At 32.1% G+C, this 26,661-nt stretch overlaps 3 protein-coding genes across 3 annotated transcripts in view; 2 read left to right on the forward strand and 1 right to left on the reverse strand.

The window, feature by feature from the left end:
- Nucleotides 1–26,661, reverse strand: part of LOC126781583 (spondin-1) — a 232,186-nt gene that overhangs the window by 135,397 nt on the left and 70,128 nt on the right. The window lies entirely within an intron of this gene.
- The window catches only part of LOC126781592 (uncharacterized), a 54,005-nt gene that overhangs the window by 22,971 nt on the left and 4,373 nt on the right, over nucleotides 1–26,661 (forward strand). The gene's annotated exons all lie outside the window — the stretch shown is intronic.
- The window catches only part of LOC126781599 (LIM domain only protein 3), a 48,685-nt gene continuing 29,063 nt past the window's right edge, over nucleotides 7,040–26,661 (forward strand). Inside the window, exon 1 of the mRNA XM_050506517.1 lies at nucleotides 7,040–7,259. Coding sequence (XP_050362474.1) covers nucleotides 7,254–7,259 — 6 coding nt within the window. The 5' untranslated portion in view covers nucleotides 7,040–7,253. The remainder of the gene's footprint in view (nucleotides 7,260–26,661) is intronic.

A 26,661-nucleotide genomic window follows, 5' to 3' on the forward strand; every position in this document is an offset into this window, starting at 1 on the left:
TTTTCGTATAGATTTACTGAAAGGAAATCAAAAAGAGGATGTACATGATAATTTAATATTTTTAAAAATAAATTATGTAATTAATTGAAGTATACCTTACGATTAAAAATTAAAAGTGGATATGTGGATAATGTGTTTGCACTTTTTATATTTTTATATCTATAGAATTTAATTATTAATCCTTTGTATTCGTGACTTGAGGAATGAAATAGAAAAGAAAAATTAAAAACGTTTGTATTTTTTGTTTTTTTTTATACGTGTAGAAAAACTTAAAAAATCAATAACATTATAAAATATATATCTATCTTTTATATCAAAAGTAAAAATTTATTAAACGAATTACGTATTAGTTAGTCTTGGCCGTATTGTGTAAAAGAAAAAAAAACAAGGCCGTTGAAAAATTATCGTAGCGTGAAATTGTCAGTTGATTCAGAAATTAATGTAATATAAATAGAATATTAAGTTTTTATTTGCATTGATAAAGTTAACCATTACAACAAACATCAGATTTATGTTTTTGGAAATGTTATACGGATTTCAATATTAATCAGTTTCAAAATATTTTTTGAATTATAATATTATTTTATAAACTTATCTGAAAAATAAATAATCCATATACAGTTTATAAAACAGTAAATCCATAATAATAATCTTGTGAATTTGATTTGCCGATGTAAATAATTTGTAATAATTATTTTTCAATTATTATTAATTGAAAGGTCAGTAAACAACTTTTATTTAAAAAATAACAAATCGTTTACGTTTGAAACCAATTTAATAATTGTATCTAATTTATAATTTATACAGATTGTCATAAAAACCGCCACGACCGTCATTATGTTTTAAAAAATATATTTTTATCGTAAGATTATATTTCACGGTTGTTGCGCGCGCAGGGTGCTGTAGGTTACCAATAGTTTTGTACTTTTTGCATTTATCCGCTATCGCAATAAAACCCCGAAATTAGATTTACTCTATTCTTAAACGAATCTCATTATCTTTTACGGTTCTTGTTCTAATTTCTTTTGACCTTATTTTTTTACTTGTGAGTTTTTGTTTAATTAACTGGCAAACGAGACAATTTAAACGATAATTTATTTTTTGTGCAAAGATATGTTAAAAGGTGACTCAAAGATTGGTTTGATTATAATTCGGTCCCACCTGCTCCGGTAAGCAAAATCATTTTGAGCATTATTTTGAAATTGCCGTCTTTAAATTAATTAAAGCAGCGAATTAAAATCAACTTAATTCCTCGTCGGGAGGCATGTTATTAAAACAATTCGAGTAAACAAAATTTAAATAAGTAACGCGAAGTTGGCAACACAGGCCGTTTTACATGCCATCATTTGCTTATTATGGGCCCTGCGCCGCTTCTCTGATTTTAAGATAAACGATAAATTATTCAACTTTCAAAAAACTTATTCTGCTTATATAAATATTATTATTTACCTTAAGTATATGCAATATGCTGAATTATTTTTGCGGCTATTATAGCTGAATGTGTAATAAGGTAAAGCGTTTATAATATTTAGTTAAAATTAATAAATTTTGTATGCATTTATATCATTGAATATAATATTTTAGAATTTCTTATAAGCAAATTTTAAATTAAATAGTTTAAAACAAATACGTTAATATTAATAAGTCGCTCTTGATGTTCTCATTAAAGTTAAAGTTCTCGGAGAAACATGCGACGCGTCACGTGATACTGAATCAGTCCGCGTGAGAGCCTTAAGCCGCCATTAGCACACTTTGTAAAGTGACGAAAGATGCCGTTTAATTTATGTAAATTTCTCTTTCCTCAATTTTCTTTACTAGGACTTAGCAAGGGAGGCCAAATAAGGAGTTGAAGATTACTTTGGATTTGTTTAAGAGAATTTGATTGTATTCGGATTTTGGAGACAAATTTTCCATGAAAGCGTGTTAACAAAACGAATCTTGTGTTACTTGTGTTTTTATCGTAGTACGTTATTGTCAGCCACGTGTTCGATCGGGACAAATAATTTATTAGTCATAGAGATTATAGCTCAGTAATAACACGAAATTGATGTCTCGCTTCTAGATGCGTAGTAAAATCTGTTTGAATAATATTTAAAATTACATAATATGAAATAAAAATGAAGACGTCCTTAAAACTGAGGCTTACCTAAATTACTAAATTTGTATGAATCACAATAACAAATTATTAATTACTTCTATTTACAAGAAAATAATATGAGTAATACATTGAAATGTTCCAATTTTTCTCCTTTGATTGGTATAATTTAATTGAATGTTACCCCAGAATCTTAAATATCCTAGAAGAGTAATCGACAGATTATACTGCTCGGTCGGCGGCACCATCAGTTTATAGCACAATGGCTAACAATAGACTAAAACGGATCACAATAGTAGCATTGATGTTGGTTCAATGGTCAGCCGTCGATCCCTCCGACGAAAAACTCAAGGAAACAAGACCGATAAGAGTGATTAATTGGCTTAAGTCGAATTCAATAAAAATAAAATCAGAAAAGCCCTTTTTAAAAGAATAGTGAAATCTTAATAAATAGCGATCCCGTCGGCACGATTATACGGTTTTGTTCGCGGTTTTGAATTAACAATAATAACGATTTAAAATCTTTCAAATAATCATTGAATTTTAAATTATACATGACAAAGTTAACTTGATCACTAATAACTTACATCCTCACTATAAAAGTTGTTAAGCGGGTGATTAGATAAACAATGCTGTGTCTTTTTCTATCCATTGTCAAATCAATAATGAAAGAAAGAGCGAAATCAGTGTTTTACTAAGTAACGCATAAGTAAATCCAAAATATTTCGACTTTTGTCTATCTATAATAAAGGATAAATTGATTTCGTGCAACTTCTCTACCGATTGAATAATAGCCAAATATGTAGGTACAGTATATCACAACGATATGATGATTCCTGAAAAAATATTTCACGTAAAAAAAAGTAAATAAATCGAGTGACGAAAATAAATGTATCAATTTACACAGTAGGGTAAGCGGCTTGTACTTAAGTGATGTACTTTTGATTTATCGAGAAACCACAGAACAAAGTTTCGTATGATTTAAAAATATAAAAGACCATATTGACGTAATTGTTTTTTTAATGTCAACTTATTATAATATTTTTTTAACTTGCAATTTATAAAATATTAAATGGAACAAAATGAGGGTGATTACAGATAGTGATAAAATCGTCGACAAAAAAAAGTACGCTTGTTCACAGCCTTAAATTCGTCAGGGTCGCATTGAATGGATTGCAAATTGATACAGAAACGAAAGGCGTTCCTTTCGATTTATTTAGGAATTTTGCGTATTCATGTCATGTGCGTTTAAATTGATCTATTCTACTGTACCTAATAACAAATCAAATACCACTGTACAGTTCGCTTAGATTTTTAAAAGGAATATTATTGCTGAATTTTATAATTTAGCAGGATAATAAGTGTTAACAAAAATATATATAGCAACTATTTCGTTGTAATTTAGTTTAAATGTTTTCTTTAGCAATTTTTGACAGTTTCCAATTACCAACTACTATTTTATATTCATGCAAGGAAAAAAAGTTAGATTCTCATGCAGGATATTTTAAAATTTAATTATACTTGTTTAACATACATACATTTTATATGATTGGGCAGGTGAATTTTATAATAAAATTCTTCTTTGGAGTAATGTATTTGTGTTTATAATTATGTTTTTAATATAAAAAGATGCAAATTTTTAATTTAATAATTACTGATGATTTTTTGTTACTTTTACTTTAAATTTGATTAGATTGAATCTGGAAGTGCTATGTACACTTATAATTGTCATGCATATTAGATATACTATTATTGTTTAATAAAATAATTCTTTTCAATGCTTTATATGTATGTTGTAAGTGTGCTATTACAAATAAGTAAATAAATAAAATAAAACAAATTCGAGACAGATTAACTAACGTTTACGTTATAGTCTTGGGCGTGGAATTTTTATTGTTATCGATGTTCACGAAAGCCTATAATTGCACTTATTTTCTGAATATTTCAACTTTCAAATATTTCATAGGCTATGTAATATTGCTCACCAATTCGGGAAAGAAATGAATTTCTGACTTCGCTTAATTCATGTTAGCAATTAATATGGTCTCTAAAATGTACATACTTCTGTAATCAAAAATATCGAAAAAAATGTATAAATGATTATTTATTCAACGAGCCGAGATGGCTTAGTGGTTAGAACAGGTAAATCTTACCCGATGATCGTGGGTCCAAAGCCGGACAAGCACCACTGAATTTTAATGCACTTAATTTGTGATTATAATTCATCTTGGGCTTGACGGTGAAGGAAAACATCGTAAGGAAACCTGCATGTGTCTAATTTCATTGAAACCTGCCACATGTGTATTCTACCAACCCGCATTGGAGCAGCGTGGTGGAATAAGCTCCCAAAACTTTCTCCTCAAAAAGGAGAGGAGGCCTTAGCCCAGCAGTGGGACAAAGATATATGTGAAACCACATACGGGTACGTACCAAGCGCATCGTTTGTCAAATCCTATAATGTGTGCATTTCAATTTTATTATAACGTTAATATCAAGCCGAGACATTAATTAAAAGTATTGTGGTCGGTAGTAATAAATCATGTTTTATGGAACCCTTTTGCTGTGGCTTAATTGATTCAATACAGGAGTGTCTGGGTAAGAAAAGATGGATAACAAGACTTAGTACAATGGGTATCTGTTGCTCTTGTTTGACGCGTTTTTATGATATGAATATTAAATTAAATTTAAATGATAAGGGGTCGATCGTACAGAATAAGTACCAAGCCGTGTATTTCATATTGTATTTCGAAAAACTTTTGAATAATAAGTTTATTTCGATTTTAGTTCTTTCATTCAATTTTAAAATTTATTTTCTTCGTCGTATGTTTAGTATGATATTTCTGTAACTGTTAACAGAAATCTAAAACACCAAATAACTGAAATAAGCTTCAGATATTACAAAATTACCAATATAACTGGAATATAACAATAGCCCGCTAACTTGGGAATAATTTAAAAATATAATATATTTATAATATTTAGTAATCCACAAAATTATGATTTTTTTTAATAAGTTTTTTAATCTTTTTCTATATAAATAGCGAAAACTTAAACTTTTTGTTTATCCTTATAAATTTACTAACTTATATATAAATATTTAACAGCTATTAATACTCTTATATTGGTAATACATAGGTAGGTAGGTAGGTACTAACAGAATACATTTAAATAAGAAACAATAAACTATATCTTTTAACTTTTTATGTAATATGTTTCATTGGTTGGCGATTCATGATTCTAAAAAACTATAATGATTTGATAACATATTTATATAATCTTATAAACAGTCAATGGCGCTTGTTAGAGCGTAATTGAATAAAGTATATTCAACGAGGGTTAAAATAATCGCCAATCATCAACGTTCAAGTACGTTACATGGATGTATACTGCAAAAATGAATTATAATAATATTTATTTTACATAATCGATGACGGAGGGATTATGTATATTCCATTATGTAAAACAAAAAGCAAAAGACAAGTCATATGAAGATTGCTTAGGGTTTTGTTTTAGTACTGATATATGCTGAGTTAAATTATATTTCGTAAAATACTAAAGTATAGAAACACGAACAAACATTTTATTGTACATTGATTTCGCATGACTGTGTAATAATAATGTAAGTGTGTGTGTAATAAATAAATATTACTGTATATATATATTTTTTTAATTGAGATATAATGGTCGGCAATGATTTAATTATAACTATAATATATAAAAATCAAAATAAACTTTATTTACGTGGAAATTTATATTTGGAAGATAAAATATCTTGTAAATTCACACGTAAATAAAGTAATAAATAGTTTGTATATCATATAAGAATCCATCTGCCGTCGGTTTGGAAAATGAATTCTATCGATTGTAGTCGGTAGGAATCTCAACAATTACACTTCAATAATAATTATTATACGTAAATACATATATTTATTAAAAGTAATTGCAAATTAATATTCTGTGTACTGTTATATAGATAACATCTGTTGACTATAAATTGTGACTTTAGAACAAATTTTTTTTATAAAAAATATTTTGCACAAGAAAAAAGCTTATATAGAGTTATTACGGGTATATAGCTACGTATATGCAAATGAGATAAATGATGAAATATATTTTAATTTAGGATATAAAAATACATCTTATGTATTGTAATCATTGATATTGTGTATTAAGTAATCGTACAAGCTTATCAAAGGGACAATAGGTTTTTTATTTAGTTATTTGTCGTTCTTCACCGTCGGCAGACGGTACATACAAGTTGCCGTTGAATATTGTAATGTATTAAAAGGGATGCCCCTCGCGGTAGTCCACCACTCTAAATACAATGAATGAGGTGTCGCCACTATTTTTATCAATGATGAATGGGTGTTCTTGCACTCGATTGCGGATTGCATAAAAGATAAAGTTTTTATGGTCACGCTATTCAACAAATTTAGTTAAACGTTATTTTGTCATTTTATTTCGATAGTGTTACTTATTTTTTCCTTATTAGTAAATTTTCGGATAGATTTTTTTTTCTGCTAGTATATTTAAGAAAATAATAACTATAGTCATATGTGAACAACATGTAATTATATTTATTGTTTACTAAAGAAAAATCATGTAAAAGATAAACTGTAATTAGGATCTTAACATGTTATCCATTAAAAAAAGTCATAGTGTTTGGCAACAATTATTTATTTACCGTCTATAACAATAAAATATTGATGCGTGACGTTTCCAAATAATTTGATTTAGTTTCACTTTTATTTAGGCCTAAATGCAATACTGCACAATCTGCCTACTTACGGCGTTAAGCGTCGCCCCAAAGTAAAAAGAGCGTATGTGAATCTAGCAGCTTTGTGCGAAAAGCTCCGCAATGATGACGCTTTCATACGGGAAAAGGAAGGGCATCACTCCCCGCCTAGTGGCGAGTGACTCCTGTTCATTCGCTTCCCGACCGCGGCGGCGAGCGCACGTCTCTGTATAAAGCTGTATGGCTGATAACACGATCGCGAAAAAACTTTTCGGTGCGGTGACGAACGATTTCTTTCATACTCTTAAAATATGAACACGGTTTGAGTGTGCTGTGATTTTTACTAAGTGAAAAGAGACTCAGCTGTTGCAGTGCACTGAAGAGGCTAATTACCGGCTAGGCTAATTGGCGGGCCGGCGTTTCATGAAGGTGAGCCGACTTTTATTTCCGTTCGGCAATCCCTCTAATTGCGTCAATTAGTGTAATGCGGCGACAGCTTTGAAGAGTCCGCTTAATGATCTCTATAGTAGCTTGTATAGCCTTTGAAAAACTAATAAAGTTGTGGGAAATGAATAGCGATTGTAACTAGAGAATAATTGGCTTAGTAAATTTCCCCTCCTTGAATTTCTAACGATATTTATTTTGCACTAACATAAATATAACAGCAATGAAGAGGGAAGGACATTTTTGTTTAATAATACCAATTAAAACGAAAAAAAATGTGTTAAGTAAAGTTAATTAAAGAAATTATTAGCCGCAATTAAATTAAAGCGAAACGAATATAAAAGAAAATTTAATATCCTTAATTGGAACAGTATCGTATATCTTAGCTAATGAATAATATTGAGAATAGCCGTAATCACGCGAAGTAAGAAAATATAGATGCGTTATTTTTTACAGTTAACTTATTATAGGGTTTTCTTATTTATAGACAAGAGCTGTTATATGTTTTAATATTATCGGTTAGATAACAATAGTCTCAAAAAAACAAACTCAAAGTACAAAATAATAAAATAAAACTTTTTAGTTAAAGTTGAACAAATACAAACTTTTCCAAATCATCCAGAGATAATTAAAACATCCACAGACAAATAATGGCCCACTATTAGACGCATATGAAAATCAAAGTGTGTTATATGTTTCATTGTGTTATGTGAAATTCAAATTAAAATGAATAAAGCATTCTCCAAAATATTTAAATCGATACGCTTCGTAATACGTCATATTGTTTCGATTAAAACGTTTTTACAGGACAACTAAACATATATGATAAAATTCGAAAAACGATAGTCGTAGAATAAATCAAATATAAAACCTATTTAAAAAGTCTTTTCAATTTATAACTTAAGAGCGCGACATGGTTGTCCCAAAAGCCAATTAGAATGGCGTATCCGCTTGTTCCTTCTCTAATTAGCAAGTGGCTCATTAGAGCTACATCACTAGACCAAAGAGTGTAGCAATGCTTCATTCGTTTTAATTATAAACACGGCTTCTCTTATAATTACCGAGCGCAATTAAGGGACAACATTTTATTGCTTATCTAGATAATGACTGTTTATAATGAATAAGCTTACGTACTGGTTTATATGTTTCTTTGTTTGCAAAGTTTTGTTATAGATAGAAGAAGTATATTATATCAATATAACGAAGAATTATATTTTATCTTTATTTAAAAATGTAGAGACTGAATTTCTCGGGAAAATCCTTTGAATAATGGAATAATGAAGGATGATGAGTATGAGTATTCGTTTTGTACTGTTGTTAATTATTTTAATTTATATTTTGAGAATATTTATTATGTTTCTAGGAAATCTTATAAATTATTTACAAGAAAGAACGATATATCAGTTAACTTTATAATTAAAATAAAATATCGAGATATGTTTGTAACGTATATTATACGTGTCATATCCATTAATTAATTTGGGCTAATTAATAAAGCTGCTTTAATTAACGAGGCTGTTAGTACAAATTAATCAACGCTGATTGGTCCATTGCGATGACCGCGCGTCTAATATTAATTACAACTAGGATTATTCCATTTTGTTTCATAATTTTATATGGCATTAATATTAAATATATCGTTATGATTAAACCTGGATCATAGTCATTAAATTGCATAAGAATCTTTATTTTATTTAAAAAACGGTATAAATGTGCTTTTAATGGAACTGATTATGGTATTAATATTAATTACTCGCCGCATTAAATAGTGTGGTTTATTTAAGAATCAAATCCAAAAATAAATATTTTAATAGAAAAACTTAACACAACTCTAAGTTTATTTTTTTAATTGAATACCAAAATTCAATAATGAAATCGTATATTATGATATGGATATGTTCATATCAATGTGACATTATTTAAAAAACGTTGAAGACGTTCATTCCTTTCAAATAACTATTAATTAAATTGTTTACGGTTAATGATAAGTCATATTTTACGGCAACATTATAAATTCGTCACAATATATTTTTTTTTATATTATTCATTTATTATTCTTAATACGTCATTTGATTAATAGTTTAAATTTAAAAACACAACAACACGACGTAAGACGAAAAATCTTCAGAAGAAGAATTTACCGCTCTTATCGCATCCGGAACATTTGAACATTTTATTGGAACCACAAATAAAACAATTATATCCATTGAATTAAAAACGAAAAACAAATGCGTGAAATCGCATTTGTTTTTCGTCATTTCGTCATCGCGACAGTTTCCAGGTTAACAAAAATGATCATAATCGAGAAAAAAAAACTTAACGAGATTAACATTTACTTAATAGATTAAAAATTCCTTATACAGCGCTACAATCATATTCACCCTTAGTATTTTTGTAAGTCTTTCTATTTGCTTTATAGGTTAATAGTGTTTAATGAGCTTCCTATGCGTTGTCTTGAAAAAAAATATGGTACAGATTTACAACAAATAGAATTACAGATTATGTTCACAGAGTAATCCTGAGCGAATGTCACTACGGCTTAGGTTGGCAAACTTTTTTTTTCAGCACTTGCCTAACTAATAGGGCTGAGAATATAAAACTAGTAAAATATTGCAGTAAAGAGCTTTTTGGTACAAATTTGAGCTCGCAGTACTTACTATAATTTCGCAATGCATAAATTAATATTTGACGATTTATTTTTAATGAAACAGAAATAAAAATAAAATCGTCTATACCAATTTTATGAGATCAATTTGTTAGACTGATTGAGTGACATTAAAATAATATAAATGTTATAGATTATAAAACTTAATAATTATATTATTAAGTTTTATAATTAAGGATAGGTAACCACCGCCCATAGACATTGGTGATGTAAGAAGTGTTAACTATTACTTACGTCGTCAATGCGCCACCGACCTTGGGGACCTTGTTCTTAATAATATAGTCTTATATCAAAATACTAACTATTGGAAATCAATTATCCGTTAGGAATAAATATGTGTATAAATTTGAAATAAGTCAAATAAATAATAAATAAAAAACATATCAACGATCTCGTTAATACGAATGAAAAATGGTTTCATTTTCAATGCTTATTATAATAGTTATGGACGTGAATCATTGCAGGGTTTTTCATCATCATAAATATATAAATAGATTTTTTTTTAAATACTAAATGTAAACATTAGTGGTACTGTGTAATTATTATACTTTAAAATTTTTTACTAACACTCAAATGAACTTACCTGTCTTTAGCTGGTTACACAGAAGAGAAATATAGATTATATAAAACAAACTATAATTTACAGACAGATAAATAATTTATCGTAAAAATAATATCTGCATATTAGATATATTACAGTTAGCACTGCAGTAACATTGTCGCTATGCACATAATTGTATTTGTATTTAAATATAATATTGTAATTAGAAAGTCTTGCCCTCGCACCCTGGTCTACTCATTAAGATAGATAACCTTTGGTGGCGTGACGAATGACGTGCATTGACGTTTGTTTTTGTGACGAATTGGCTTTATAATCACTTACTACACAACAAACTAGCAAGAGATTCCAGCTGAGAATTAAGAGTAAACAAAACGAATAAAAATACTTTTATAGTATATTAACGATTATTTCAATATTTTAAAATTAATATCATATTAATTTTTGAAATGCTTAATAGATCTTAAAATTAATATAATGTTAATTGTTATTGTTTAATATTTAAAGACATTGTTAGGTTTGTCGTGATGTTTAAATTAATAAACGAACAAATATTTTTGATCGATTTCGTTCTCTCCCTAATTGGTCTTACTACGTCGGCGGCTCGAATGCAAATACTCTGTTATTAGGCAGGTTAATTAAAGAGTTATCGGTCGTAATTAACCCGTTTCGGTACAGAACGTGTGCCCATGGCTCGTACAAACATCACTAATTAAGAAATTCCTCTTCATTAGCTCAATTAGATTTATTCACGTCACAAAATATACAAAATAATTATTATTATATATATAGTATCCAATTATATTTATACAATATTATAAATACTGTAGTTTATTCATAAAAAAAGTTTTCATATCACAGAATTAGAGTATACTTCCATTACGAAAACCGATATTGCATTATACTTAAAAAAATCCAACAGATAATTTTTTTTGGATTTAAAATATTTATTTTGTAACTCCAAAATCACATCGCCGAAACAAAGTCACATGGTGATTAGCGATTTCGTATGTAGAAAAGGCCACAATTTATGAATATGACACAAAATGTACCTATTCGATTTATCACTTGATCAACAATTCATGTATTGAATTAAATAATAAAGTGAAGTTCCAATAATAATTGAAGACAAAAGTGGATGAAGGTGCTAAGTCACATTTTTTAACTTTTTGAACTTTCAAAAACAAAGAACTGACATTTGCTTATAATGCTCTTTTTTATAAGCTTATGTCTTTAATTGTCATTTGCAATCCAGCCGTCAAATCTTAATAACATAAAAGTAAACATTTATTATTTATAAAAAAACTTGTTATTACATTTTATTTGTATTGTAAAAAAATAAATAATCTAATTAGTTTAGCTTGTTAGAAAAAACAGTTAATCAAAGAAGCCCCAATTGTGCAGTAAGCCAGCTTATGTTACTTGATGTAAAATTAAAAGTTCGAATACTAAACAACGGTTGGTTGCAATTTGTATATTCTAAAGATAAAATAGCTGTATAAACTTAAATACTAGCAACAAATATAAAATAAAAAGAAAAAAAACTTCAATAGACTTCAGTTGTCGTTATTGTTTTTAAAAGAAAATGTCATTTCCTTAGGAGTATGGTTAATTCTATTGTCGATACAATAGGAAGTCGTGACCCACAGCGGGTTATCGACAATTAAGAATGAACCGTTGACGTCAAGTATCGTATCATATTGGTTAAAGGCTTTAGATCCTCTGTCCAGTAAAGCGTAATTAAAAAAATAAAAACCACCTCCCTCGGTGTAATACTCATAGCTATTCCAAAGCTTTATATATTTATTTAATAAAACCATCAATGTTTCTGGCGTAATTTTATATTTATAGTTACGAAGCTACATTTAATCAATAATTGAACGAAATAAAATAATGAAAGGATATTAAAAAAAACATTACACTATAATTTAAAAAGTACGTTTTAGTGGTATGTAGACCTTATTAATTTTTTATTCGAGGCTTGACAAGATAACCTTCATAATGACAAAATGTGGAGCTTCATTAATAATAAACTTATCAGTCGTAAATTTGTTTCTTAATGAGCAAATAACATTATCACAATAACGTAATCGTAATTAGTTTTAATGGCTTCTTATAAATATAACATTAGATAAATAAACTCTTGAAGTGAATATGTTTTATATTCACTTTTATATTACCAATTAATTGAAATAAATAAAGTAATAAAATATATTAGTTTGATTATTTAGATATTGAATTAATGAGTCTAACAATAAATGTCCTAAATCTGAAATATGGGCGTGTTATGTTATTTGATATAGATTTTGTGTTGAAAACTGAATACAATATAGTATTCATTAATATACTAAAAGTCGTTTTATGTGCACGATGTGAGTGTTTAACGGCTGTTGTATTGATTAAGATAACTTGGTTCATTTAATGCAAGACAAGGATGACGTTAGCTGTGTAAATATAAAACAGTTAAGTCAAACAAGTTTTTTTAAGAATCTACACGTGTCTACTTACTGTTAATGCAGAATAAACTATTTATCATTTTGCCTGCCGTAAGGAACGACAGAAAGAAACACGTGTCTTAATTTAGGGTTTTTATTTTCTTAAAATATAATCCCCTAATCAAGTAACATAGTACGTAATAATTTACTTTAAAAATATGCTTTATTTCACATAAAGTAGAACAATATATTTTAATTATAATAAGAAAATGTGAGATTGCGTTTTTACGATCACACAATCAGCATCCCATTTGAAGCAGTTAATTATGGTAAAAATGAATAAATTCTTTTGAAGAAAGGAACTTTTACGGATATAAATACAAACATATACATATAAAAAAAAAACACATATTCGAAAAATGCCATATTGTTCTACAAGTATTTTATTGTACACCACAAACATATAATACAGAAAAAATAATAGGAATAAAAAAAAAATAGATGTGATGTACATTCGTTTAATTTTTTTATTCATCCAGACAACCCAATCTGGGAGAGATTTTAGCCATAAACTAAAATCATACAAGGGAGCGGCGGCAAGAAAAGGACAGCATAAGAGATCGTCATGCCGTTTGCCGTAACGGCATACGGCTCAGTCTTATCCCCAAAGCGCACCAATAGATGTTTTACATAAAAAACACTATATTTTTTCAGTGTCATGTGTCTAATATTACACATTAAAACTAATATAACCCAACTTGAGGTTAATAGCGGCCATATTTAAATCCGATTTATACATACTTGCAGTGTCCAATTGATTCGGCTATTATTAGAAGTAGGTTTAAATCAAATTCCTAGTTCTGCTTACATACTTTGGTAATAAGTAAGCTTATTAGCTTTAGAGCATGTAGTGAAAAAACGGTAGTTGTTTATTAATTAAAACAAAAAAACATAATAATATCATCACAGACCGCTTTGATTCTTGTTTGTTATTTTCTTATGGCACTGTAGCATCGTTAACTTTGAAGTGTTTATTGAATGTAGACTGAACGTTCAAATGGGCTCTTTACATGTATTCGATGCTGATATGAAAAAAGTTAAAGCTATAAAACAAAACTTTTTTGATATCAATATGGCAGCGATCAAATGGTTTTATAAAATTCATAAAATACGGTGAGAGGGAGGGGTGTCAAATTATAAAAAAGCGTAATTTGTGTATTTGAAGAATGGTTTTATATAATATATATACATATGTCTGAGTTTTGAGTATAGTTTAATTTTTTTATCATTAAAATATTATGGAGAGTCCCTTTTTTATTAAAGAAAAAAATTACAAAATTATAGTAATGTGTTTCGTTTTCTACATAAAATTTCTTAAAAGTAAAATTGAGGTCGTCAATTTATTGGCCATTTCGATTTAAGCGCTTTTCAAGTACAGTCAAAAGTTTGCTGCGATGGCGCCGTTCGGTAGATTTTATGCAAATTTTGACAACTTAACATTAAGTAGGGAACAAACTGTGTCTACGTTTTACTACTTTGCTCTTGTAAGACTCGCTTTGTGTGTATACTGTTCTAACAAATTCATTAAAATTTTATTGAATTCCGATTAAGGTTTTGAAATTATATTATTTTAATGGAATTTAATTCGAACATGCAATTTTATATTGCTATGTATGTTACATTGTATACCACTTGCTGAAATTAGAATTCGATGCTCTTTTCCATCGATAATAGACATATTGTAAAGGAATTATTTTATTTGTAAGTCTAAATAAAAACTTTGATTTCGCTATAATAGCTTGTTTATACAAGTATATTTCTCATCGTTGAGTGAGCTGACCGGTTAACAATGAAATTCGCAACGAGGTTAATACCCCTTCATAGAAAGCGTTCATTTCCTCTGCGTACTTCATTCGTGGAGTAGCAAACATCGCCTGTAATGAACGGGCGGGAATAGCGTCCACCGCTACGGCAATTTGAACGCGCAGTGGGCCGACGCGCACCAACAGTCCTCGAAATTAGTACTGCTCGATACCTAGTGCTTACTGGCTCAGCCACATGTGTATAATGAACATTTTAATATATTACCCATACTTTTATTATTTGTTTTTTATAGGTTTTGTTAAAGATTTAATTACCTACTGAATATTTTACTGTAGTTGAACATAATCGAGAATGACTTTAACGTTGAAAAGTAATAATGACGAACTTAAGCTATAATTTAACACAGTTAATTATGTATGTCTAAAGTAAAATAAAATAAACGTAAATTTTAAACCATTCCGACATTATTTTAATATCGTCTCTATCACATTCATGGTGGCCACAAAGTTAGAATATGACACCTGCGTTTATCCACAATCAGCCTATAGTTACGACAGTGTGGTCAGCGGGGAGTCAGATTTGCGCTGTTATTAATTCCGCTAAATTGAAAGCCGACCCGGTACGCTGTTGACTCCAATGATTACCCGTCCAGTTTGAAACTTTACCGAGTGCTTTGAAATACCTCTGTTAAATTAAGTCGTTCAAATTTGAGTCTTGTATTCGTCTTCGTATTTTAAACTGTTTGACTTTTTGTTAATTTAATTTTATGTTTAGATTTTCTGATTGATTTTATTGTTGCTCAATAAAAGTTATATAAAATACATGATATATAATTCTGACTTGTATTGTACTGAGTGTACAGGGGGTAAATTAATGATTATATACTATTTTGTTTAAATAACGATTTATGTACAAATATAATATTACAATCAACATTGATTCAAGCTGTCTCTCCAGTAACCGGTAACAGCCTGTGAATGTCCCACTGCTGGGCTAAGGCCTCCTCTCCGTTTTTGAGGAGTCTCTCTGCCCATTCTATATTAATACATCTTATTTTACGCCCTACGTCATTTTTTTTAATGTGGTTATTTGAGTATCTTGTAATAGCTTCTAAAGCCATTGTAAATTGCTTGCCCTTATCCCATTTACTTGGGGTCGGCGCGGCGTGTAAACAGCAATCGCTAACTTTAAGTGGTCGATTGGTCCATCAGTAGCAATTCCATTTGAGTCTTAAGATACTCACGGGTTGTGATTCGAGACTTTATTCTATTATCCCGGAACCATATAACACGATGGGTGTGATTGTTTGTCCCAAAGTATTCGTCCAAACTGCTAAATAGAAATACGCGAAAAGGATTAATGAGGATTACAAGAAAATAATGCTGATCATTATAAACAATTTTGAATTTCGATAATAATCATAAGAAATCTAAATGTAAAATTTTGTCACATTTTTCTACCCAATTCTACGAATTAATTTAGTGTATTAGACAAACATAAAAATGTCAAAAGCTAATCCGTTTTCGTTTCGCGTATGGAAACAGAGCAAACTCCCGCGATTCAATTACAAACGAACATTTATCATCGAAGTTGACAAACGATGTCGACTTGGTATTTCCACGACAAATGTTTGAGAACTATTGCGTATTGATACTTAATTTTATGGATTTTTTCCCGACATTTCGTGTATGCGCCAAAGAGTATGTGTGTATCAAAATAAAAAAAAAAACAAACAAATGAAACATTTGATAACGTTCGGCAAATCATTTGTGTTGTTTAAAAACAATTGGTTTGACTGATACATTTTCATTGTTAGTACAAATTGCTTTCCGAGTAAAACAAATTTCCTAGTATTTACAGAAAGCATTGGCTTAGAAGAATGCATAATGGGCGGAAAAATGTCAAACGTAAGTGTATTAAAGTTGGGGCGGTGTTTCCGCTGCGTGCCGCAACTGATGTATGGTCGCGACCGACAAATTGAAAACAGTAGTAAATGGCCCGATCGCGGCCCGAGGACCCTCCACAATGGTAGCATTTGTTTAACCATGCCATACTAATACAGATTTCTATTAATAATCCTTAATTGAATTTTATTTTTCAGTCTGAAGATAAAATAAAACATATTTATTATTTATGACGATTAAATGGTAACAAATTATATGTGGCAAAAAAAAAGTGTCATATTCGTGTAATACTCAAATATAATGAATATTTATTTCACGGAATTAAACTCTTTTCAAAAGTTGCATAGTAGCGATCATTATGGAAGTGTTTTCTATTAGAACTGTATTCAATACAGTTTCGTTCGCCCAGAAAATGGCTGTGGGACGCGTGAGCGTTGTTTCAGCTTGCGTCACGTTCTTCCCCCGAATTATTTTACATTCATGAATTAAAGCTTCTCTTTTCGTTAAATGAACATATGTGCAATACCGTATATGTATTGGAAACAAATAAAAATACTCGCAGTAATATTCTAATGAAATTCAAATCCCTTATTTGTAACCAGATTTTTTACAAGTACTTTATAAAACCCAAAGCAAAAGGAATAGCATAATAAAGGGTGCTTGTCCCTCACAAATAGTTAGATTATATAAATAAGGCGCTCGGAACAGTTTAGACGATAGCAATCTGCGGCCGGACGGTCGGATGAGAGCGTCTCAACTCAAATTGAGTAGGGTTTACATATTTTTTTTTATTTCTGATGTTCTTCGCACTTCTGTTCTCTTAATTATTTTTGTATTTTTATAGTTCAAAATGTTATTTTTTTAATAGTAATATCAATAAAATAATACCACACAATGGTTTGTGTAAAGTATATTTTGCGGTTAGGATGGTATCGTGGCTAGTAACGTGATATTACGAGACGCTTCGCCAACCATGGATAAACTAGCTAAAGTTACGTTTCTATCCAGTTTACTGATACGTTACAAATTGAACCGTCGACACTCGATATGTATATAGATTCAGTGATTTATTTCAATTGATTTTTCGATGCGCTCGTTCTTGATAATTTAATTACCAGACTCGGAACATTGTTTACATAGCAATACATTTGCCTGAACTACAGCGAGTTGATGCCTTCATTTAAAAATTGTACCACATTTACGTCGTTTTTATTTCTCTTAGTTTTGTTTATATTTCAATCACTATTTGTTATTGTTTTGTATACTTAGTTATAACATTTCCTGCATTTTGTGTTTTTTCATTAATCTTTCTATTAGAGTTTTTTATTTTAGTTTATTTTTTTAATTTTTAATAAAATTATAAAAGTATGTAAAAAAACATCTCGTCGAGCGAGTGAAGTATCTGGTCGTTCCTTTTATTTAAGAACCTTTTACAAGGGTTAGATTCCGTAATACTGACGTTCAGACAAAATCTCGACGGAGAAAATAAGAAATGCAATCTTTTAACGAAATCAAACAAATAGCGGAGTTTGTGCAGTGACCAATTCAAATTGTAAGAACAGTCGGGCTCGTAGCGGGATGGAATCCAATCAGCGAAACTAGTTTCACTGATGCCTATCGCTAGTTTCACATTCTAAGATTTGTTTCTCGAGATTAAATCAAAGGCGAATTACAGTAGCGGCGAAAAAGAAATATGGTGAGTCCGGCCCCGCTCTAGGGCGGGGGTGTGCTGAAATTGCTTTTCAATCCCTCGGACTTTGGACTTGTAAAGAAGTTATTACCTTCCGAGGAGATAGCGGCGGGTCCGGCGATACGGATATATGTCTTTTTCATATGTAATATTCCTTTTTCGCGTTTTATTAATGGAAAATGTTTCGTGGGACAGTGCGGCTGGCTCTCGCCTCTGATATTAAAAAAGCCGCTTGTGATATAGTGTGGCTGCTTCTTTTATTAGATTGTCGTAAATGTTTTAATAGGATTGTATTACGTGTAACGTATCAATAAGATACCACATCTTGTTTATAATTTTTTGTAGGCTATTTTATGTTATAAACAATAGTGTTATTCTTATTAATATATCGTAATATTTGGGCGATCGTGCTTTTGTTTAATTGAATAACGGTGTAACAGTTATTAATATCAGCCATCCATTGTTTCGCCGGTATACCGCCGTGTGCAGTGTGCGTTTAATAATGATGCCTACTCTAATTAAGTCCACTACACCAATGTTTGGAATTAATTAGTGTATTGTTTAATTGGCATCTCTTGTTATCTGTTTGTTTGGATTATTTATTCATTAGTGGTGTTTGTGACAGCTGTTGCTGAGGTAGCCGCTTACATTGCTTCATGTTGTGTAATTACGTTGCTATATTATTGGGTTAATAAAAATAATAAATCGAGGTTCTTTTTTTGGTCCAGACATATTTCAAATATTTCTAATTAATTGTATGTATATCTTTATCGAGATTATATGACGTACTTATCGTTACAATATATTCCATATACTACATAATACATGGAAATTAATATTTCTACATTATTAGTGCCTATTATATTAAATATTGATCTTTGCATATTATGTTTAGTTTGGTTAGTTGTTCGTTCTGTTTGTTAAATGTTATAATAATACGATTATTTAATTATTTGGAAGCATACATAATAAGTCAGTAAAGAATAAATAAAAAAAAAATGGCAAACAAAACATATTATCAATTTTATTATAATAAACCAAAGGACACTATTTGATTTTGAAGAAGCTTCATTTAAATGTATTTATAAAAAAATAAATTGTTAAATTATACTCGTAATTAAGACGCTAGACGCAGAGCTGTAGCCCCAACACTTATCGAGTTAATCTTTACGAATGTAACCTGCTATAGTTTGTCTGCGTATTAATTTACATTTTGATATGGAATTATTACAAAGTAAATACGTGGCATAAATAGTGGTCAATACGATACATGTAACGTGGGAGTCAGTTTCAGAGGCGTCATCGTCACACGCCGATCAGAACAATGCGGGCAATAAGCACGCTGCTTGATTACACCTGTCCGTCACGATTAATAGAATATTGTGTGTGATTCAAATTGAATTAGCCCGCCATTGTGGAATTACCGGTGTATGTTTCGTACGGAGTATTGGTTTTGAATATTTAGTAGCCAATTTAGATCGTGTTGCTATTGTGATTTGGTAATAGAATACAACCAGGAATGTTTTGTGCTGCCTCATTAAATTTGCATTATATTAATTGGATATAGATTAAAAATTAGATATTCATTTACTAGGTAAATTAGTATGTGAATTATAATGGTTGTTCATGGTTTTACTATTCGCTTAGAACTAATTTGTATGCGTGACAAAAGCTTAAAATACATAATTACTTAGTAATTAATGCACTATGTACAAATAAAACTTTATAGTTTAAGCGAATATGTGAAAGTCTATTCAGTTAATTTAAACCATATGAAACGTAGATATTTAAAGCGACCCGCCAGAGATGTCTATTTACTCTGTCTTTGTCAACGGTCCCTATATTTTCCGACCAATTGACCACGAATGTGTTCCTTCTATAACTCAATATTTGCTGGGAAATTACAAAATACAGCTGCGTAGGTCTTGTTTACTCAGCTGCTGTTTATAACTAACTATAAGCTTATTATAATTAGATTGAGCTTTATTTGTATTAAAAAGGTTAACTTACTGTTTTTAAAAATAGAATACGTATTTGATTGTAATTCTATGTTATTATAGAGAACTTTATTATTTTATGCATTGAATATATATTTAAATAAATTATTTTTAAAGTTGACGAAAGCTTTTAATTCATTATGTTTGTCATCTAGCAGTTATTTTTACGATTTAAAAAATGGTATTATTATGATTTATTTAGTTTCGATAAAATCTTGCAAGCACCTCAGACACGTTTGATTGTATCCTTCTGACTGATTTCGATCACGGCGGCTATTCTCAATGAAAGCCTGCGCTTATCAAAGCAATCAAATATTATATATATACATTTTTTTTGTAAGCTAAGGCCAATCAATCTCGTAATCAGGTGCAAGGTTAATGGTATCATGTCCTTTCCAGGGCACGGGAGTGTAAATACTAACAACTTCCGTACTTACTCAAAAGTCAGTTAAAACAGAAAACTCAGTATCTTTTGATTGGCTTGATCCGGAGTTATAATCCAGGACATCGGGATCGGCTGCCTTATAAGTTAGACATTAGGCCGACAAGGCATTGCATAGATATATATCTATGCAATGCCTTGTCGGTTGGAATGGTTATGAAAGTAATAAAAAAAAAAAATTACTTATTAAAAAAAATGTTTTTCGATAGACTGTACTGATAGTACGCGTATTTATAAAAATATTAACCAGTGTACCTAATATTCTATACTATATATAGTGCTTTAATGAATCTGAAATATTTTTAACAGTAGCGTACCTGACATGAGGCTGGTATTGTTGCTATATAATATCATATTATATAAGGTGTTTACAAAGTAAAGTAGCACGTGTAATAGTATACGGTTGTTAGACTAATTTAGGTGGAAGATCATCCACGTAATTAATCCACTTATCAGAAACCCCCTTTGAAACTGGATGCGCAACTCCAGAACTTGGGCTGTCTTGCTAGAGTACCCTATTATTAACAAGTAATATAACATATTCAACGTCCAAGTCAATTACTTTAAGAAGTTTTGATTTTTAGTAATAATTTAATTGTAATTTACATAATTTACATAATGCATTGAATTATTTTATTTAGTGCAATCAAAAGGTAACTTGTTTGATCTAGTTTACTAAATTAGAACAAGATGGCAACGTAACATAATACATGATACATGCTAGGCAGAAACAATAAACATTAAACAATTAAACTTCGAATTATAAGATATTTTTTTCATTCGATTATTCTACTTCATTCATTCTAAGAATTAATTTAAACCGTACAATTCTTATATCAATGAGTTATATATACCGATGGTTTAGTTAATTTGAAATTTACATATACACTACTACAATAGAGCGTTGCTAAATATTCGCCGGAAATTTAATTTCAGATTTCCAATAACTGCTAAATTAATATTTCATATCAACATTTCTCCAATTATTTCAGTCGGCTTATTAAAGTATATATACATTAAATAATCTATTTGGAAATGAAGTATGCAATAAACAGAATACAATAAAGTGTATGTAACTCAGATGGATTTAAAATGAGTTCTCCGGAACATATTTTGTGTAAGTTATTTAATTTATATTATAAAAATGTTAAGAATTTTATAGAAGAGTATATAGCGTAAATGTTGCAACGACAATGGCTATGAGTAATGGAAACATAATTTTCAGAAATTCAAGGTATAATAATAACATTTAATTTCATTAATCAAAAATTATCGATTTATCTATATCGATTTGATTTAGAACATATTTAATTAGTAGTACATGTTACCTTGAATTTATAAAGAGGCATTTTGTTTTTTTCTTTCAGATTAATGTGTAAACTAATTTTTTTTTACTGTCTCAGAAGAAAATAATACAGGGGATCATATACTATTGTATAATTTATGAAAATAATTGATAACAAACAACTAAAAAACTTTCTATAAACTTGTACTTGTATAATTGAAAAATGTCTTTTATCAATCTTTCATAAATAGGTCATTGAAAAAATTATAACGATATTATTAATATAAGTTTTGTGACACATATACATATATGTCGTTATACATTTTTCAATTTGAATTGATTGTACTGAACATGTCTCAAAGAAGGTAAATTAAAAGTAAATATTGTGTTGTATAGCAATTCAATTGTGATAACCTGAGTTTTCATTACTTTATTGATTAATAATAATCTTGTTTTTTAATTTAATTTTAAACATTGTTTCTATATTATAAATAGAAAAGTGTGTTTATTTGTGACACTTGCACGTCTTAACTATCCAGCCGCTCATTATGAAATTTGCTTACACGTTATCAGGACAGAAAAGGACAGTATCTATCACCTGCCACATCACACGCGGGGGAAGCCGCGTTCGGAAACTATACATTATATTTTAAGTAGATGTCGATAACGAGACATGCATGTACTTATTCAATTACTATCTTGTTATGATATCTGTACCATAATTTAATATAATAAATCAACAATTAACTTAGTATACTTTAGTTACAGGCAATGAGGTCGCATGTCGCGATACTAACCTCAACGCTGTCCACCACCATCTCGAGACAGCACGGCCAGCAATGTTGTTTCTCACGGAGACGCAAATACTCCGCCCTGCCGACACCAGCTACCTTAACTATCCCGGCTACATGCTTGAAGAATCTTTTAAAGCGAAAGCCGGAGTATGCTTGTTCGTCAGGGCGGATGTTTGTTGTCACCGATTGCGCTGCTTGGAGGACCCCTCCTTCTCCATGTTGGTGGTACGTGTGGACCTGGTTCGTCAGAGTCGAGTCTACGTGTGCCTCTACAGATCCCACAATGGTGACTTGGAGACAAGCCGATTATTCGACCATCTTAGTCGGGTGGCAGATGCTGCGCAAGAGCAGTTTCCTAACGCGGAATTGGTGTTTTTGGGGGATTTTAATGCTCACCATGAATCATGGTTGAAATCCCTCAAATCTGACCATGCTGGAAGAACTGCTCATGCTTTTGCTCTCACACACGACTTGACCCAACTGGTTGATCAGCCCACCAGGATCCCAGACATTGATGGGCAAGCGCCTTCTCTACTGGATCTTCTGCTGACTTCTCACCCGGTGGAATATCAGGTTGTGGTTCAAGCTCCACTTGGTTCTTCGGATCACGGCCTTATATCTACCAAAGTGCCACAGGCCAAGCTGCCGCCATCAGCGGTATGCAAACGTCGCGTTTGGCACTATAAGTCGGCAGATTGGGACGGTATGCGCGATTACTATGCGTCAGTCCCTTGGAAGGAACGTTGCTTCAGTGGGAATGACCCGACAGCTAGTGCCGCTGCTGTTGCTGATGAGATCATGTTAGGAATGGAATACTACATTCCTAGCTCCGATCTCATCAATAGGGGTACGCGTAACCGTTGGTTCACGCGTGAATGTGCCGACGCTGTATCATCTAAGCAGGCGGCATATCGCGCGTGGATCAACGGCTGCATTAGCGGGGCATCTAACATTGACTCACTGAAAGCAAACTACAATAAAAATTCCAAGTCCTGTAGGAAGGCATACACGAGAGCGGATGCACAGCGCATTGTACAGATTGGTCATGACTTTATTTCGCATCCTAGGGGCTCCCGTAGCTTCTGGCGTCTGACCAAGTCTGTGCAAAACAATTTCTGCCAACCTTCGCTGCCACCGCTCAGAAATCCGGACGGATCGCTAGCTCACAGTCCGCAGGAGAAAGCCGACCTCCTGGCTAAACTCTTTGCCGACAACTCTGTGATCGATGATTGTAGTGCGCAGCCACCAACAATACCTTCATGTGGCCACACGATGCCTGACATCAAAATCAGGCAACGTGATGTGCGTGCGGAGCTGCAATCACTCGATATACGGAAAGCTAGCGGTCCCGATGGAATACCAGCCATTGTGCTGAAGAAGTGCGCGGCGGAGCTGTCTCCTGTGTTAACGCGCCTGTTCCAACTTTCTCTCTCTTCGGGATGTGTGCCGGAGGCTTGGAGAAGAGCTAATGTGCAAGCGGTTCCCAAAAAAGGGGATCGGTCTGACCCGGCAAATTATCGACCAATAGCTATCACCTCAGTACTTTGTAAGGTGATGGAACGGATTCTAAACAACCAACTGATCCATTACCTAGAAGATCACTGTCTAATTAATGATCGTCAGTACGGGTTTCGACCAAAACGGTCCACAGGTGATCTTCTAGCGTACGTAACGCACCTCTGGGGTGAAGCTATCGACAAGCATGGAGAATCGTTGGCTGTCAGCCTCGATATCTCCAAGGCTTTCGACAGGGTCTGGCACAGAAGTCTTCTCTCCAAGCTACCGGCATATGGTCTGCCTGCTCAGCTATGCACCTGGATTGCCAGCTTCCTACACAAGCGTAGCCTTCGTGTTTTAGTAGATGGTTGCGCTTCACAATTCTATGTAGTGAATGCTGGCGTCCCCCAGGGATCTGTGCTATCTCCCACACTCTTTCTTTTGCATATCAATGATATGCTCTCTCTTGGGAACATACATTGCTATGCAGATGATAGTACAGTGCATGGTGGATACCACGGACGCGCAGTGGCTGGGCGGGCGGAAACTGAGGAGAGGCGGGAGAATCTTGTTATTGAACTCGATAGGACATTAGAGCTCATCGCCAAATGGGGTTCTGATAATCTTGTTGAGTTTAATGCCAAGAAAACACAGGTGTGCGCTCTCACAGCGAAAAAGTCACCATTTTACCCTCATCCCTCCCTCTGTGGCACACCGCTGATGATACAAAGCAAAATCGCCATGCTGGGGATGGACGTTCGCTGCGACCTTAGTCCAAGGGATTACATCGAGGCTATTATAAAAACAGCTTCACGAAAACTCGGAGTTCTGAACAAGGTGCGGCGTTTTTTCACGCCACAACAACTGTGCCTGTTATACAAAACACAGGTATGCTCGCACCTTTGGAATGGCTCCGCTAAGTACCTACTGGAGGCCTTGGACCGGTTGCAGCGACGTGCAGTACGCATTATTGGCGACGTAAAGGTCACAAACACCCTTGAACCTTTACAATTGCGTCGCGAGATAGCAGCACTGAGCGCTTTCTATCGTCTGTATCACGGCGAGTGCTCTGAGGAATTATTCTCTCTAATTCCTGCTTCCCCCTTCCTTCTTAAGTCCACGCGAGCTGGTTCTCGATGTCACCGCCTAACTGTGACATCAATTCCATCGCGCACAAAGAAATTTGGCAACTCCTTTCTTTGTCGCACTACCAAAAAATGGAATTCCTTACCAGCTCACGTGTTCCCCTCCTCTTACAACCCGGGTTCCTTCAAACGAGGCGTGAAGAGGCATCTTGCGGGCCGGCAAGGCGGGGACGGCTAGTACAGAACATTCTTCCCGACTGTACTGGCCGTCGTCGCGTTTGGACTCTACTACCACTTACCATCAGGTGAAGTAGAGTCATTTGCCATACCGGGGCATATAAAAAAAAAAAATACTATCTGTTGTCTGTCTGTATTAGTATTTATAATCTTTATTGTCCTTTGACGATGCGATGATGCTGTGACGTTTTTAAAGACAAATTCATCCATGCGTTTTAAACCAATGTAGTCGTAGTATGCTTTATTAATATTTTAAGTAGATCTTGGCAGATTGAAAATAATTTATCGATTAAACAAATCGAGTTATAACAGACATGTAGAAGGAAAATTAAATTTTAATTACAGGAATTCAAATTAAATTTGTAACTAATTGCCGTGTTCGAACGCTTAACATACCGAGGGCAGTCAGCACGCATCGATTCAATCAAACGACCGTCATTGATCCAATATTGTGAGTGTTTGGGTTTTAATTATAATTATACGGATTGTCACGACCTGGTCGATTGATACGAGGGCCATATGTTTCATTTTGGGACATATGCATTATAGTTTATGAATTGACTTTTACTGGTGGTAGGGCTTTGTGCAAGCTCGTCTGGGTAGGTACCACCCACTCATCAGATATTCTACCGCAAAACAGCAATACTTGATATTGTTGTGTTCCGGTTTGAAGGGTGAGTGAGCCAGTGTAATTACAGGCACAAGGGACATAAAATCTTAGTTCCCAAGGTTGGTGGCGCATTGGATATGTAAGCGATGGTTGACATTTCTTACAATGCCAATGTCTAAGAGCGTTGGTGACCACTTACCATCAGGTGGCCCATATGCTCGTCCGCCTTCCTTTTCTATAAAAAAAAAAAAAAAAATATATATATATATACGTAGGTAGTCGTCAAACGTCGTGTAAAAATCTGTACCCATATTCGTTAAACAAAGATCCTTTGATGTACACATATGTATAAAATATATGTAT

Source organism: Nymphalis io, chromosome 4 (genome assembly GCF_905147045.1).
Source record: "Nymphalis io chromosome 4, ilAglIoxx1.1, whole genome shotgun sequence".
Classification (NCBI taxonomy): Eukaryota; Metazoa; Arthropoda; class Insecta; order Lepidoptera; family Nymphalidae; genus Nymphalis; species Nymphalis io.